This window comes from Choloepus didactylus, chromosome 6 (assembly GCF_015220235.1).
Source record: "Choloepus didactylus isolate mChoDid1 chromosome 6, mChoDid1.pri, whole genome shotgun sequence".
In the NCBI taxonomy this organism is placed as follows: Eukaryota; Metazoa; Chordata; class Mammalia; order Pilosa; family Megalonychidae; genus Choloepus; species Choloepus didactylus.
In genome coordinates, this window is record NC_051312.1 from 129,890,553 (window position 1) to 129,908,558 (window position 18,006).

The 18,006-nt window shown below is 36.0% G+C and overlaps 1 protein-coding gene across 1 annotated transcript in view; it reads right to left on the bottom strand.

Moving 5' to 3' along the window:
• ZW10 (zw10 kinetochore protein) overlaps positions 1-18,006 on the bottom strand; it is a 42,174-nt gene that overhangs the window by 23,529 nt on the left and 639 nt on the right. The window contains exons 2-7 of the mRNA XM_037841492.1: positions 16,533-16,667; positions 11,914-12,015; positions 11,640-11,717; positions 11,328-11,487; positions 9,954-10,106; positions 9,344-9,535 (exon numbers count right to left, since the gene is read on the bottom strand). Coding sequence (XP_037697420.1) covers positions 9,344-9,535; positions 9,954-10,106; positions 11,328-11,487; positions 11,640-11,717; positions 11,914-12,015; positions 16,533-16,667 — 820 coding nt within the window. The remainder of the gene's footprint in view (positions 1-9,343; positions 9,536-9,953; positions 10,107-11,327; positions 11,488-11,639; positions 11,718-11,913; positions 12,016-16,532; positions 16,668-18,006) is intronic.

Genomic DNA, 18,006 nt, shown 5'->3' on the forward strand with positions numbered 1-18,006 from the left:
TCCAGCCAAGAATACTTTATCCAGCAAAGCTCTCCTTCAAATTTGAGGGAGAGCTTAAATTTTTCACAGACAAAGAAATGCTGAGAGAATTTGCTAACAAGAGACCTGCCCTACTGGAGATACTAAAGGGAGCCCTACAGACAGAGAAACAAAGACAGGACAGAGAGACTTGGAGAAAGGTTCAGTACTAAAGAGATTCGGTATGGGTACAATAAAGGATATTAATAGAGAGAGGGAAAAATATGGCAAACATAATCCAAAGGATAAGATGGCCGATTCAAGAAATGCCTTCACGGTTTTAACGTTGAATGTAAATGGATTAAACTCCCCAATTAAAAGATATAGATTCGCAGAATGGATCAAAAAAATGAACCATCAATATGTTGCATACAAGAGACTCATCTTAGACACAGGGACACAAAGAAATTGAAAGTGAAAGGATGGAAAAAAATATTTCATGCAAGCTACAGCCAAAAGAAAGCAGGTGTAGCAATATTAATCTCAGATAAAATAGACTTCAAATGCAGGGATGTTTTGAGAGACAAAGAAGGCCACTACATACTAATAAAAGGGGCAATTCAGCAAGAAGAAATAACAATCGTAAATGTCTATGCACCCAATCAAGGTGCCACAAAATACATGAGAGAAACATTGGCAAAACTAAAGGAAGCAATTGATGTTTCCACAATAATTGTGGGAGACTTCAACACATCACTCTCTCCTATAGATAGATCAACCAGACAGAAGACCAATAAGGAAATTGAAAACCTAAACAATCTGATAAATGAATTAGATTTAACAGACATCTACAGGACATTACATCCCAAATCACCAGGATACACATACTTTTCTAGTGCTCACGGAACTTTCTCCAGAATAGATCATATGCTGGGACATAAAACAAGCCTCAATAAATTTAAAAAGATTGAAATTATTCAAAGCACATTCTCTGACCACAATGGAATACAATTAGAAGTCAATAACCATCAGAGACTTAGAAAATTCACAAATACCTGGAGGTTAAACAACACACTCCTAAACAATCAGTGGGTTAAAGAAGAAATAGCAAGAGAAATTGCTAAATATATAGAGACGAATGAAAATGAGAACACAACATACCAAAACCTATGGGATGCAGCAAAAGCAGTGCTAAGGGGGAAATTTATAGCACTAAACGCATATATTAAAAAGGAAGAAAGAGCCAAAATCAAAGAACTAATGGATCAACTGAAGAAGCTAGAAAATGAACAGCAAACCAATCCTAAACCAAGTAGAAGAAAAGAAATAACAAGGATTAAAGCAGAAATAAATGACATAGAGAACAAAAAAACAATAGAAAGGATAAATATCACCAAAAGTTGGTTCTTTGAGAAGATCAACAAGATTGACAAGCCCCTAGCTAGACTGACAAAATCAAAAAGAGAGAAGACCCATATAAACAAAATAATGAATGAAAAAGGTGACATAACTGCAGATCCTGAAGAAATTAAAAAAATTATAAGGGGATATTATGAACAACTGTATGGCAACAAACTGGATAATCTAGAAGAAATGGACAATTTCCTGGAAACATATGAACAACCTAGACTGACCAGAGAAGAAATAGAAGACCTCAACCAACCCATCACAAGCAAAGAGATCCAATCAGTCATCAAAAATCTTCCCACAAATAAATGCCCAGGGCCAGATGGCTTCACAGGGGAATTCTACCAAACTTTCCAGAAAGAACTGACACCAATCTTACTCAAACTCTTTCAAAACATTGAAAAAAATGGAACACTACCTAACTCATTTTATGAAGCTAACATCAATCTAATACCAAAACCAGGCAAAGATGCTACAAAAAAGGAAAACTACCGGCCAATCTCCCTAATGAATATAGATGCAAAAATCCTCAACAAAATACTTGCAAATCGAATCCAAAGACACATTAAAAAAATCATACACCATGACCAAGTGGGGTTCATTCCAGGCATGCAAGGATGGTTCAACATCAGAAAAACAATCAATGTATTACAACACATTAAAAACTCGAAAGGGAAAAATCAATTGATCATCTCAATAGATGCTGAAAAAGCATTTGACAAAATCCAACATCCCTTTTTGATAAAAACACTTCAAAAGGTAGGAATTGAAGGAAACTTCCTCAACATGATAAAGAGCATATATGAAAAACCCACAGCCAGCATAGTACTCAATGGTGAGAGACTGAAAGCCTTCCCTCTAAGATCAGGAACAAGACAAGGATGCCCGCTGTCACCACTGTTATTCAACATTGTGCTGGAAGTGCTAGCCAGGGCAATCCGGCAAGACAAAGAAATAAAAGGCATCCAAATTGGAAAAGAAGAAGTAAAACTGTCATTGTTTGCAGATGATATGATCTTATATCTAGAAAACCCTGAGAAATCAACGATACACCTACTAGAGCTAATAAACAAATTTAGCAAAGTAGCGGGATACAAGATTAATGCACATAAGTCAGTAATGTTTCTATATGCTAGAAATGAACAAACTGAAGAGACACTCAAGAAAAAGATACCATTTTCAATAGCAACTAAAAAAATCAAGTACCTAGGAATCAACTTAACCAAAGATGTAAAAGACCTATACAAAGAAAACTACATAACTCTACTAAAAGAAATAGAAGGGGACCTTAAAAGATGGAAAAATATTCCATGTTCATGGATAGGAAGGCTAAATGTCATTAAGATGTCAATTCTACCCAAACTCATCTACAGATTCAATGCAATCCCAATCAAAATTCCAACAACCTACTTTGCAGACTTGGAAAAGCTAGTTATCAAATTTATTTGGAAAGGGAAGATGCCTCGAATTGCTAAAGACACTCTAAAAAAGAAAAACGAAGTGGGAGGACTTACACTCCCTGACTTTGAAGCTTATTATAAAGCCACAGTTGCCAAGACAGCATGGTACTGGCACAAAGATAGACATATAGATCAATGGAATCGAATTGAGAATTCAGAGATAGACCCTCAGATCTATGGCCGACTGATCTTTGATAAGGCCCCCAAAGTCACCGAACTGAGCCATAATGGTCTTTTCAACAAATGGGGCTGGGAGAGTTGGATATCCATATCCAAAAGAATGAAAGAGGACCCCTACCTCACCCCCTACACAAAAATTAACTCAAAATGGACCAAAGATCTCAATATAAAAGAAAGTACCATAAAACTCCTAGAAGATAATGTAGGAAAACATCTTCAAGACCTTGTATTAGGAGGCCACTTCCTAGACTTTACACCCAAAGCACAAGCAACAAAAGAGAAAATAGATAAATGGGAACTCCTCAAGCTTAGAAGTTTCTGCACCTCAAAGGAATTTCTCAAAAAGGTAAAGAGGCAGCCAACTCAATGGGAAAAAATTTTTGGAAACCATGTATCTGACAAAAGACTGATATCTTGCATATACAAAGAAATCCTACAACTCAATGACAATAGTACAGACAGCCCAATTATAAAATGGGCAAAAGATATGAAAAGACAGTTCTCTGAAGAGGAAATACAAATGACCAAGAAACACATGAAAAAATGTTCAGCTTCACTAGCTATTAGAGAGATGCAAATTAAGACCACAATGAGATACCATCTAACACCGGTTAGAATGGCTGCCATTAAACAAACAGGAAACTACAAATGCTGGAGGGGATGTGGAGAAATTGGAACTCTTATTCATTGTTGGTGGGACTGTATAATGGTTCAGCCACTCTGGAAGTCAGTCTGGCAGTTCCTTAGAAAACTAGATATAGAGCTACCATTCGATCCAGCGATTGCACTCCTCGGTATATACCCGGAAGATCGGAAAGCAGTGACACGAACAGATATCTGCACGCCAATGTTCATAGCAGCATTATTCACAATTGCCAAGAGATGGAAACAACCCAAATGTCCTTCAACAGATGAGTGGATAAATAAAATGTGGTATATACACACGATGGAATACTACGCGGCAGTAAGAAGGAACGATCTGGTGAAACATATGACAACATGGATGAACCTTGAAGACATAATGCTGAGCGAAATAAGCCAGGCACAAAAAGAGAAATATTATATGCTACCACTAATGTGAACTTTGAAAAATGTAAAACAAATGGTTTATAATGTAGAATGTAGGGGAACTAGCAGTAGAGAGCAATTAAGGAAGGGGGAACAATAATCCAGGAAGAACAGATAAGCTATTTAACGTTCTGGGGATGCCCAGAAATGACTATGGTCTGTTAATTTCTGATGGTTGTAGTAGGAACAAGTTCACTGAAATGTTGCTATATTATGTAACTTTCTTGGGGTAAAGTAGGAACATGTTGGAATTTAAGCAGTTATCTTAGGTTAGTTGTCTTTTTCTTACTCCCTTGCTATGGTCTCTTTGAAATGCTCTTTTATTGTATGTTTGTTTTCTTTTTAACTTTTTTTTTCATACAGGTGATTTGAGAAAAGAAGGGAAAGTTAAAAAAAAAAAAAAAAAAAAAGATGTAGTGCCCCTTTGAGGAGCCTGTGGAGAATGCAGGGGTGTTCGCCTACCCCACCTCCATGGTTGCTAACATGACCACAGACATAGGGGACTGGTGGTTTGATGGGTTGAGCCCTCTACCATAAGTTTTACCCTTGGGAAGACAGTTGCTGCAAAGGAGAGGCTAGGCCTCCCTGTATTTGTGCCTAAGAATCTCCTCCTGAATGCCTCTTTGTTGCTCAGATGTGGCCCTCTCTCTCTGGCTAAGCCAACTTGAAAGGTGAAATCACTGCCCTCCCCCCTACATGGGATCAGACACCCAGGGAAGTGAATCTCCCTGGCAACGTGGAATATGACTCCCAGGGAGGAATGTAGACCTGGCACCGTGGGACGGAGAACATCTACTTGACCAAAAGGGGGATGTGAAAGGAAATGAAATAAGCTTCAGTGGCAGAGAGATTCCAAAAGGAGCCGAGAGGTCACTCTGGTGGGCACTCTTATGCACACTTTAGACAACCCTTTTTAGGTTCTAAAGAATTGGGGTAGCTGGTGGTGGATACCTGAAACTATCAAACTACAACCCAGAACCCATGAATCTCGAAGACAGTTGTATAAAAATGTAGCTTATGAGGGGTGACAATGGGATTGGGAAAGCCATAAGGACCAAACACCACTTTGTCTAGTTTATGGATGGATGTGTAGAAAAGTAGGGGAAGGAAACAAACAGACAAAGGTACCCAGTGTTCTTTTTTACTTCAATTGCTCTTTTTCACTCTAATTATTATTCTTGTTATTTTTGTGTGTGTGCTAATGAAGGTGTCAGGGATTGATTTAGGTGATGAATGTACAACTATGTAATGGTACTGTAAACAATCGAAAGTACAATTTGTTTTGTATGACTGCGTGGTATGTGAATATATCTCAATAAAATGATGATTAAAAAAAAAAAAAAAAAAAAAAAAAAATTAGGCTCATGCCATAGATTTTACTCTTATCTTTTTAATCACTTAAACAGATCATGGTCCTCTCTTAGATCAAAATATCTAGCTCTAACTCCATTTTTTTTAAATAGCTGCTTAATATTTCATAGTATGGCTGAATTATAAGTTATCCAACTGTTCCTTAAATGACACATATTCAGGTTGTTTACAGTGTGTATGTATATACATTACTGACACATACAAATATATATATATAGTTGTTATTACTTATGTAAGGAATTAAAAAGCAGGATAAGTAGGTCAAAGTGATGCGTATTTTTTATTTTACCTTTACATTACTTTCTTAAAAAAAAAATCAAAACAAACCTATCTTCTCCAGTAAAATGAAATGTGATGTGACTTTTATCAAATACTAAGTTCTCACTTCTACTTGGCTCTATTCTGGACTCTTTTTCATTCCACTGGTTTTCTTGTGCCAAGAAAAATTATAAAAATTATAAAATCTCCCCACTAGTGTTTTTCAAGTCTTTCTTATCAATCCTTACTAGTGTATTTTTATGCATGCTTTAAATCATTTCAAACCTACCTATATATACATATATAATTTGATTGAAATGTATTAAATTTATACATTATTTTGGAACAAACTGACAATTTTATGAGACTCTCTTTAATCCAGGACAGCCTCCATTTTATTAAGGTCTTACTTTATGCCCTCAATAAGTTTTGTGGTTTTCTTCACATACTCTCCTTTTTGTTAAATTTGTCTTTTAGTATTTTAAAGATTCTGTTATCTTTAAAAATAAGATATTTAAAAAATTTTAATTTATAACTGATTATTGCTGGTTTAGAGAGAAGCTACCAATTTTGAAATTCATGCTCAATTCCATTTTTTTAGTGAGACTGTGGACAAGATTACTGGTTGGAACAACTAAAACTGCTTCCACTGTATTTTCAGGACCTAAGAGCAGAGAGAGCTATTTCCCTCAGTGAGTGTGGACTGGATCTGACTGGCTGGCTGCGCAACCAGCCAGCAGTTACATATGTGTGTTTTCTAGACAACTTAGTAAATTATCTTACTAATTATAAAAGTCTTAGTAGAGTCTTTGGTTTTCTAGGTACACAATTATATTTGCCTTAAAAAGATAATTCCTTTTCTTTATTTTAATATCCATACTTATTTTTTCTTATTGCACCAGCCGTAACCCCCAAAACAATGTCAAATACTAGTAATTACAGTGGGCATTCCTGACTTATAACTGATTTTAATGAAATAAGGTTTTTCATCTTTTAATATAATGTTTGTTGCTGGTTTTTTAGTAGTCTTAATCATTAGCTTAAAAGAAAATTCAGTGATGTATAACTCATTATTATGCAAAGTGGCCCATCATAAAGATATATAATTTACTTAATCATTTCACTATTCTTCAAGTTTTCATTTCTTTCCAGTATTTCAATATTATAACATTATGGCAAACATCCTTATACTTAAGGGCTTTATATATTTAAGAATATTTCTTTGCTGCAGACTCCTAAAAGTTGAAATTTTGGTTTAAATAATAGAAACATGTTAAAGCTTTTTATATATTTTGACAATTCTTTCCAAAAGAATTTTCTTTCTCCTCTTTGAAAAGCTCCTTTGTTGTGGTATGAAGAAAACTCGGAAGAAAAAAATTACTTATTCAAAAGATGAAAAAAAATTGTGTATCCAAAGACAAACAAAAGAGGTGCAAAAGCCTTTATGAAGTTTTAGGAAAACTAAAATCAAAAGCAAGTTGAGGCTTCCAAAGAGAACTAAGGGCTTAAAATATGATTTTCAGATTATATTTAGATCAAGAAGATGAAGGATGTTGATTCATGGATTTCAAAGAGAATGCAGAATTCCTAAACTTTTGTTCTGCTTTCCTCTTTTTTGCCAAAGATCTCTGAACTTTTTTGCCAAAGATCTCTGAACTTTTTTTGCCAAAGATCTCTGAACTTTTTTGCCAAAGATCTCTGAACCAAAGGGGGAAAAATAAATGGTATAAGAGGAACTAAATGCATAAAGAAATTATAGGAGCACCTAGCTACACTAAATGAGCTGTATTCTGAAGATATTATATCCTGGGTACTAAGAAAACTTACAAATACAACAGGTTGAGTACTGATTAACAGGACCAATGACGAACTGGAAAGAGGTTTCTACTGGAGTGCCCCAGAGCACCCTCCGTCTATGGCCTTATCCCAGGAAACAGACTGACTTAATTAAACTATAAGAAGACATGGTTATCAATTACGCATACAACATGAAATAGAAAGGATAGTATATCCACAGCAAAATTTTACCTAATAAAATTTAACAGATTAATGTGAGTTCTAAAATAATCAAGTACAAGATAGGAGAGCAGCAGACTGCACTGAGTATGACATAAGATTTTCATTTACATTAAACTCAATGAGTTAACTGTGTAATAATAGCTTTAGACTATACTAAATGTTCAGGCTATACCTAGACTACTTTGTTCTATTTTGAACACCATACTTCAAGAATAATATAGAAGAAACAGAATATATTCACAAGAGAGCAATGAGAATAAAGGGAACTGAAGACAATGTCATACAAAAAAACCTAAGGATAGTTACATGGGTGACAGGATGTGGGGAAATAATAATAGCTACCATAAAGAATTTGAAAGTCCATCATGTTTAAAAGGAATTAGACTTGTTCTATATGGCTCCACAAATACTAACATCAATAAGCAGTCATTAAAGGGGCAATATACTTTGAACAAACATTTCAAGCATGGTTATTCTGGTAGTAGCTTGTAATATAGATAGCAGAAACAATTTTTAAAAAGTAAACAAAAAAAGTTTCTTAGTACTCAGAGTTGACAAAGGTAGGATGGAGTGTCTCAAGAGGAAATGAGTTCTCTCTCAAGGGCACTCAAATTGGCTATATAACCAACTGATAGGAATGTCCTAGAGGAGATGCAAGCATTTGAGAAATATATGAATCGAATCACCTTTCTGGTTCCTTCCAGTCCTTATATACTTTGTTTACATTTTGATGTAAACAAATACAATTTTATTTATATCTAATAAAAATAAAAGTATATTTCTCCCTTAAGTGGAAGATCTAGCAACAAGAAAAACTACCATGGATTTCTACAGTTTATGCAAGTCTGAACTTTCTTCACTGCTCCTGTCAAAACTATAAAAATAATTCCTCGTATTTACATATAAATTATTAATATATAAATAAACTGTATATGACTGCCAGGAAGGCACACAAACACAGCAGTGTCTCTTTTTTATTTTCTCCATTGCAAGATGCTTGGTTTGACTATTCAATAAGATAACTGAGAAAAACAAAAAGAAGGTAAGACAGGTTGACCAGTCTTAAACAACAGTATTAAAATGAAACACCAGAAGAAACTTTACTTTTAAAAGTTTGACAAACAGAAAAATGATTCATGTAACACAGAAACTAGCTAATGTGAATACATAAAGATCTAACTAGTAAGTTGAATTGGAATATAATTTATTTACTATGTGAAACCTAGTTTGTTTATCTCAGGTTATTGGGTATTTCCCCACTGAAAAATTTACAAAGCACTTGGTTCACTTCTGCTTCATTTCCATTTCTCCTGTAATTAAAGCAAGAGTCCCAAAATGAGATGCTACTAGAAGTCCAATAAGAGAAGTGTATCCTAGAATTTAACTAAAATATTACAAATACAGACTCTGAGGTACTACTGATGACCTCATTTGTCAATATAGAGCAGAGGAGGAATGAAAGTAGAGGAAGAAATAAGAAGATGACTGTTTTGCCCCATGACATAATTTACTCACCTCCTAACCCTCCATTCCATACTCAGATTGTGTACTTTAAAACAAAACTTTTAAAAATAATATTGACTTTTCCAAAATATAAAAGCACTGGCCTTAGGGATACATACCTAGAAGTTGTTTCTGGAGCACTTCCAGTACCAATCTGATCTTTGTAAACACTTCAGATGGTGATGGATAGTCCAAGTCAGTCATCACAGATTCAAAATGAAAGGAGACTGTGCTAGGCTGGCTTTCTATCACAGCATGCAGGGATGGGCAAGAGGCCAAAGGCCTAAGGATATACTTCAGTAGCATCTGTCCTGAAAATCATATGAACACTTGTCAAAAATTACTAGAAGAAACTTCTAAAAAGGAAGCATGTAAAAAAAAAATTTGCATCTTAGTGGCCTACTCACAAAAATACATATACCACGACATTATACACCAACCTATTATGTACTGCAGGTTTTCTCACTGAAATTTCCCTATTGCCCACAGATTCTTACTTAAATTATCTAAAAAGCAAATAATATAAATAACAGAACATAGTTTAAAAAGGGGGGGGGGTGAAGCACTTAATAAAAAAGGTAGTATTGATGACAATTCTATCTGATGAAGCCAAACACTACAATCCTCTGTTAATACCTTCCAGAGAATATTTAGTTATCTCTTTTGTCATCCCTTTAACATTGGGCTTTCTGAAATTGCATATAAACGAAACAAAGAAATATGCCTTACCAAATGATTTAAGTTTGGTGTGTAGCTCCCCAAGAACAGAAAATGCCAAGAGAACAGAACTAATGGGTGGCACAGGGCTCTTCTCTTCTTTCTGAGATTGTTCAGTGCATATATGAAGTTCTGTTTGTAGGCAAGATTCCAAGCTACTGGTATCTAAGAAAAAGGAAAAAAAAATCAGCTGTCTCATCTCAGCAATAAAAGATGTTTCCAATTCTATTCCTCAGAACCTATTCTCCTGAGACTCCTGAATATGTGGTTTTATTACAATATAGCTCTAATGCAACCAAATATTCATTATGACACATGTCCTCGGTGTCACTTTAAAATAGGTAATGACTTTTTTGGTCATGTTCAAGGAATCAAACTAAGAGCAAAGGCAAGATGATGTGCCCAGAATAAATGCATGTTAAATATTACTGCATGAAAGCAAGGAATGAAAAGTGAGGCCCAGTTTCACTTAAGACTTCCTCTTCTATGTTCTTTAATTCCAAGTAATGAGAACAGACTGCCAAACAAGTTTAACAGGTAGGGTGTATTACAACAAAGAACTGAACACACCTGCCACGTTTTCTCTTCCTATTTTCCCCCACCTTCTCTTAATCTTACAGTCTTCTTAGGAACAGAAACTAAAATTTTCTAGATTACTTCCTTCAAAATAGGAAGCCAAATGAATATAGAAAAGTAGGGGTGGGAAAGAATGTGAGGTTTCCCCGTAATAGGCTGAATTTCAACAATGCTGAAAAATAAACCAGGCTTAATGGTATGTGCTTTACATATACCCTCTAAGATTTCACTCAATGCAGGCAAGACATCAAAGGGGGCTCACACCCAGAGGCAGGCAGAAGCGCTAAGGGTCAGGTAGCATAAATCAAATCAAGGCCCAGAGTAATCCTATCTTTTCACCTTGCAAAACAACCCCTCTCCCAAGATTTCATCACCATTTCATTTCCAAGTACTGAAAAGAATTGAGCCAAATCCCTCCACTTCCCAGAGGCCCAATGACCCCATCTTCTTCCCTCAGCAGGAAAGAGAAAGACCAAACAGTATTTCAAACTTTATAGCCAAGATAAATTGTTGGCATTAGGGCTCTCGAGAACGAGTACAACCTACAGTGTGGTGGAAAATAAGTGTGGTTTTAAACTGCTACCAATGACTCTACCACACCCTCTCCATATAAACTACATTGGAACATAAAGGAAGTAAGATGAGGGCACTTTGGAGACCCAGATGAGTTGGTCCTAACAGAAAAATATAAACGTGGAGATTAATAAATGAAACCTTCTCATTTACGAACATAAAATATTTGGAATATATTCAGAAGTCAAACTGGTTCAGGCAGATTAAGCAAAACAGTCCACCTGAGGTCAGCAGCACCTTTTGATGGTGGAAACTTCCATACAATCAGTTTCTGCCACTCTTCTCCAAGGTGATAAAGTATGTTCTGTTTCTGTATTGTGAGCTCCATGCTGAGAGATTTCAACATTTTTAAATCAAAGCATTTTCTGGCTTTTAATAATTTCAAGCATTTCTGTGCCTGGTAATGAAATGAAGTCACTGTTAAACATTCCATCTGGACTCAGGGCAATTACAATATATTTGTGTAATGATAAGGAATACAGGGACACAAAATTTACTAAAAGGAAGAACAGTGCTAATTGCTCATGCTTTAGGGAAAGCGTTTAGTACCTCTTCCAGACACTGAGCAGCAGTGACATACTTCTTCTCTGCTAATGCACAATTATACTCTTCAATAGAAGTAGAAAACTAAAAAGATAAGTATAAGTTATTAGGTATTTTATTTTATACATCCTATTGTTCCAAGTCTTTCTGTGTAGTTCTTTTTAAATGATGAAAAAACAGCATATAGTAATGAAGTACCCACTGAATAACGAAACCAGTTGGAAAAAAGTAGTAACTTCCTCACCACCAAAACACTAAAGTTTGAGTTGAGTTTACTAACCTCTTGTAGCTGTTTAAGCAAACTCAGGACTACTGAGTCTCTTTCTAACTGTTGCTTCAATTCTGTAAATTCAGCAGTTGATACATGAAGATCCCGGCGAACCTAATTCACACATCAAAGACAAATATTTTTAAACTATACCATACCTAAGAAATAAAACATTTACATTTAGTAAACAAGCTATAATTAGGTCAATAGGATTCACATTGAAATTTAAAAGCTGGTTAAAACTGGAATAAGAATCACAGAATGTAGGAAGAGGTCCACCTAAACCAAACCCTTATTCCTATGCAGGAATACCCATTACCCATCAACATACTGTTCTTGTGTCACCATCTATTCTAACTTAAGCATCTATCTTTCATCAGAGAGCTCATCCTCTTGGAATACTAGAAGGGTATCCCCAATGCCAAGTGATAACTCAGCTCTAACTATTAGGAAGTTATTTTTAATGTTGAGTCAGAATCCACTTCCTATACTCTGTCCCACCTTTTCAAGGACTTTGCACCATCAGTTATTTTCTCTCTCCTATATCTTTAACTTCTCCCCAGTTCATTCATTCATAAAATAAATACTGATTAAACACCTGCTAGTGCATGGCTTCTCCCATCAATATTTATATACATTAAAATTTCTCCCACCTTTAAAAAAGCTTGTTCCACTTCAGCAACCACCTTATTTCTCAGCACTTCCCTATCTCCCTCCTGCCCCTCACCAAAAAAAAAAAAACAACCCACACTCACTGTCTTCACTATCTCATCTCTCACTCACTCTAGAACTCACCTGTGACCTGTTTTCTAGCCCCAACATTCCACCAAAACTATTCTTGCCAAAAACACCAATCAACTCTTTGTTGCTAAATCCAAAGATTATATTATCAATATTTAATTGTAACAGTAAAGTGTACTGCTTGCCTTTCCTTCCTTCTTTTCCTTAGTTCTATGACACCATTCTCTACCAGTTTTCCTCCTAGTTCTCTGGCCATTCCTTTTTACTTTCTTTTGGGACCTTCATTTTCCATCTGACCACCCCATACGTACTGATATTCCTTTTTCCCTGTTTGTCTTCTTATTCTGCAACAGTGGTTCTCAATCAGGAGCAATTTTGCCCCACCCACTCCAAGGACTTTTGGCAATGTCTGGAGACACTTTTGGTTGTCATAACTGAGGAACTGCTAAATATCCTAAAATGTAAAGGAAAACCCCTTACAACAAATAATTAACCAGTCAAAAGTATCAACAGTGACAAGGCTGAGAAACCCTGCTCTAAACACTCTTTCTGAGCAATCTCATTCATTCCGACTTCAATTTCTAAGTGCTGCTATCTCACATCCACATCATTCCCCTAACCTACAAACACTGATATGAATGCAGTGGTGTGCAAACTGTCCACAAAATCCATTCTCTCTTTCTTCCATAGTAATGGCACATGGTTCCCTTCTAGACTACATTTTCTAGCCTCCCTTACAGCTAGATTGACCATATGTTTAAGATCTCACCAATGGGTGTGAGTAGAAGTGATGTGCATCATTTTCAAGTATGGGTCTTAAGAAAATAGATGTGCCATCTCCATGCTCTTTCTTCCCCCAGAAAGCCAGTTATAACCAGACCTGGGGAAAGACTAGCTTCAACTCTAGAGCAGTGCTTCTCAAACTTTAACGTATATACATATCACTTGGTGAATGTTGATAAAATGCATATTCTCATTCAGTAGGTCTGGGGTGGGGCCTAAGATCCTCCATGTCTAAGTTACCAGGTATTGCCAATGCTGCTGCTATACAAACGGTTGGGAGACAGTTCTCTAAAAGGTCTCACACATTTCTGCACTGTCTTGCAAGTGAGGCACTGACTGTCTTATGTTCGATTCCTTCCCTCCCCTTTTCCTTCTTTCTAACAATTCTAGCCTTCATTTTAATACAATCCAACTGCCTGGGTAACTCCATTTGGACATCCCACAGGCAACTCAAATTTAAACACTTCATTTTCCCCCACAAAAACCTGCTTCTTCTCCAGGTTCTCTATTTCAACGAATGGCACATCAATAGCCTAATTCCCCAGTTATCCTTGACTTTCACTCCCCACAACAACAAAGACTCTCTTAAATACCACTAGGATTCATCCATTTTTTTCCCATCCCCATTGCCAGTGACTTGAGAGTAGGCGACTATCTTCTCTTGCCTGGATTACTTTAACTGCCTTCCAACACTTGAACTGCCTTCTCATTTCCCAAACTCATTTCCCTCAAGTCCTTTCTTCAAACTCCAAGCAGAACGACATTCCTAAAATTCATATCTGATGTTACTACCTTGCTTAAAATCCTCCATGGCTTCCAAAGTGCCATCAAGATAATGCCCATAACCAAACTCCAACCCAGAAGTCTGGACTCCTGAAAACAATTATATAATAATGTAGATTACAAGGGGTGACAGTGTGATTGTGAAGACCTTGTGGATCACACCCCCTTTATCTAGTGTATGGATGAGTGGAGGAATGGGGATAAAAACTAAAGGACAAATGGGGTGGGATGGGGGGATGATTTGGGTATTCTTTTTTCACTTTTATTTTTTATTCTTGTTCTGGTTCTTTCTGATGTAAGGAAAATGTTCAGAGATAGATTGTGGTGATGAACGCATAACTATGTAATCTTACTGTGGACAGTGGATTGTATATCATGGATGATTGTATGGCGTGTGAATGTATTTCAATAAAACTTAATAAAAAAAAAAAAAAAAAAGATAATGCCCATACTAATTACAAGGTCCTTGCTTAACTTTCTGGTCTTACTTCATGTCCCTTCCCATCACACCCCCTAAATGCCAGTCATATGGAATACTTGCAGCTCCCCCAAAGTGACAACTTTCCATCATGCCCCTGTCTCTGCAATGCTGTCCCCTATGCCTACCTAAAACAACCCCTTCCCCTTTTGCCTAATTGTTGCTTCAGGTCCTGGTTTGGTATTACTTCCTACAAGACGCCATCCTTACTACATCTCCTCTCTCCAACTAGATTACTTCTATTTAGTGTTTTGTCACACCATCTTACTCACCTACATAAGCTGTAACAGTCACCCCTTGAAATAAACTGTCATATTCAGCAACTACTGCAGTTGGCACTCAATAAATATACCAAATGACTGAATAAATCTCTTTGTAACATCCACTTAATGAACCTATTTTCCCTTCCTGGACCATAAATTTGAATCTTTCTCCCATATGACAGGGCTTCATATCTTGAAAGTGTTTCTTCCCAAGGTTAAACACATCAATTCTTTCATTGTTCTTCAAATGGTACAGCATTCAGGCCTGAATCTTCTCATTTGCACAAGCTGTCTCTCAAAATACAACAACCAGAACTGAATAAATGTTACCAGCCATAATCTGGCCAGCATCGGTACAGAGTCCATTATTGTTCTTGTTCCAGACACTTCACTTCTAATAGTACAGTCTAAGATTGCACTATCAGCTCACTGATCAAGCCATCAACTAATTACAAATACACTTTGGGAACAGTATTTGAATTGTTAGGGTAGTAGAGTAACAGATTCATTTTTATTAAACCCTCTAATCAAAATGACTTATCGGCTATTAAATGGATTTTCTATGTAACCAGTGTTTCCCAACTTGTGATTCAAGTTCTATATAGAACTTTTGAAAAACATATTTTTTACCTTCCTTCTCCAGTAACTATCACACAGGGAACAGACTTGGATGTCTTTCTTTGATATTAAGGACCTTGAGAATACCTCAACATTATAATTTTGGATATCAATGAGCCCTGAGTAATAATTTAGAAACAGACAGAGGAGCTACCTAAGACTGAACTCTGTTTAAACCACTGTTATCAGCTTGCTTTGTTTCAACTGCCTATTTTTCCTAAAAGAAAACTGCAGGAGGAAAATCCTAGTAAGATAATATAAGTGAAAATGTTTTTTTAAATTATAAAGAGGATATTTCTGTTTTCAGACTGGCTTCCTTCTTTTTGCGATGACAGTGCTCCAGCAAACCTAGTAATCATTTCGAAAACCCATCAGACTTTACATAAGAAATACAGCAAGCATTAGCTCCCCTAAAGTGGCACTGTATAAGAAGGTTAAGGATTTATGAAAGGAAGTAGAGTAGTTGTGGTGGGCAAACCAAACCAATTTTCCAGAAGAAGGTCAAAATACAAAAATGATTGTACTGTAATTATGACTGTGTTAAGGCCAGCTGCAGATCTAAGAGAATTAATTCTGAACATAAAAAGAGCAAGCATTTTTAACTAGGAGGGGATAAGCAAAAAGGCCAAATGATCCAGTTCTAAGCTTCATCTTTTTTTGTGTTACTATGAAGACAATAAAATCCTGATTATTATTTTTAATTATAAAGTACTATTCATATGGAAGATAATATTACTATAACTAAAAGAAATCTTACCATAAAAAGAGATTGTTTCAACTGTGGTTTTGTAAAATAGTTCTATTTTAAAATCAGAAGTCACCCTAAAATCATCTAGTTCAACCTCCTATATTTACCAATAAGGAAACTGAGATCTTGAAAAACTATACGAGACTGAGCTGTCTTAGGAGTCAGGAAGCTGGACTGCGTCCCTACAGACCTACCTGATACAACAAATTATTCTTACCTCACTCTCTATCCTGGATTTCAGCTGGTCAATGTCCTCAGATAGCTTATCCACCTGAGTAACCAGGTCCTGTGCACTCTGCATGCTAGGAAGGAATTCATTGTACTTCTTGCTGATCATACTGCATACCTCGCCCTGTAATATAAAACAGAAAAATTACAGTGAGATGAGTAGGGAGTCCTGTTAGAAATACATAGCTCATCTTCCTTAAGGCATTTTCCACATTGGGGCCTTCTTGCCAGTTAGCACACTCATTCAGTCTTCCTCCAAGACGAGATGTTTATTTGATAAACACATTTCTCCCACCTTTAAGGTTCTCATAACATATTGTTAGGGCACAAGAAGACACTGATTACCAAACACCAACAATACCCAAGAGTTATACAAATCCTGGAAAAGAGAAAGGTGTAGTCAGAAGGTCTCATATTGAACTATATCAGCTCAGAGTATGGCCACCAATTTTAATTCTATAGTTAATAGAAAAGAAAGCAAATGGACAAATTAAATCCATAACCTATATACCTCAATCAATTTATTAATTTCTATCTTCTTGTCTATAAAATTTTAAGGCCTACTTTTAAAAACCTAAATTGATCTGAGTTTCATCATCATAGAGTTACAAAGTCATCCAGGAGCACAACTGAAAAAGAGATCATCTCTGCCTGAGAGAAAATGGGGAGATCTTTCATGCAGGAGACATCTGAAGTGGAACTTGAAAAATGGGTTGAAATACTACAGGTAAAGATGGAGAAATGGCAGTCCAGGCAAAGGGAAGCAATAAGCAAAATTTGGACACTAGAAAAATAAAATGTTGGGCCTGTTTGGAGCATAGAAAGTAAGTTTCAATTGGCTGGAGACTGAGGATGGAAAAAGTAACAAATGAAAGGAAAGGTAGGTTAGGTCCAGAATATGTGACCTTCAGTGCCATGCTAAGGTATTGTATTAGTTAGGGTTCTCTAGGGAAACAGAACCAACAATAGTCATCTTCTTTCCATTACATTTAAAAATGGTGAAAAATCCTAAAGCCCTGTTAAGGAAGATAGATGGCAGTAACATGAATACTTAAAATTTAGAAAACCACTTTTCTAAAATCAGAAATTGTTAATAAGAGTTATATTTTGTGCCTTTATGGTGTGGTGTTAAGTTTACTCACTACAATCCAGACTTACATGGGTACATATAATTTTAAGTAGAAGCAACTAAGATGTGGGCAAATACTAGCATGATAGTATCAGTACAAAGTGAAACGGTTCGTGGCTATGTGCTTTTTGTTTTTATATCAGTCTCAAAACAGCAGGGTCCATGTAAGTGCCATTCACATTTTTAAAAACACTCAGCATAGCCTTGAAGGCTTGGGGATGGAGTACAGAGTTTAATAAACATACTTATAAATTTTAGTAACAAAAATTTCAGGAAAAGAATGGCATAATCCTCTCAGAGCTATTACAATTCATCAACAAAACAGTAGAAACAG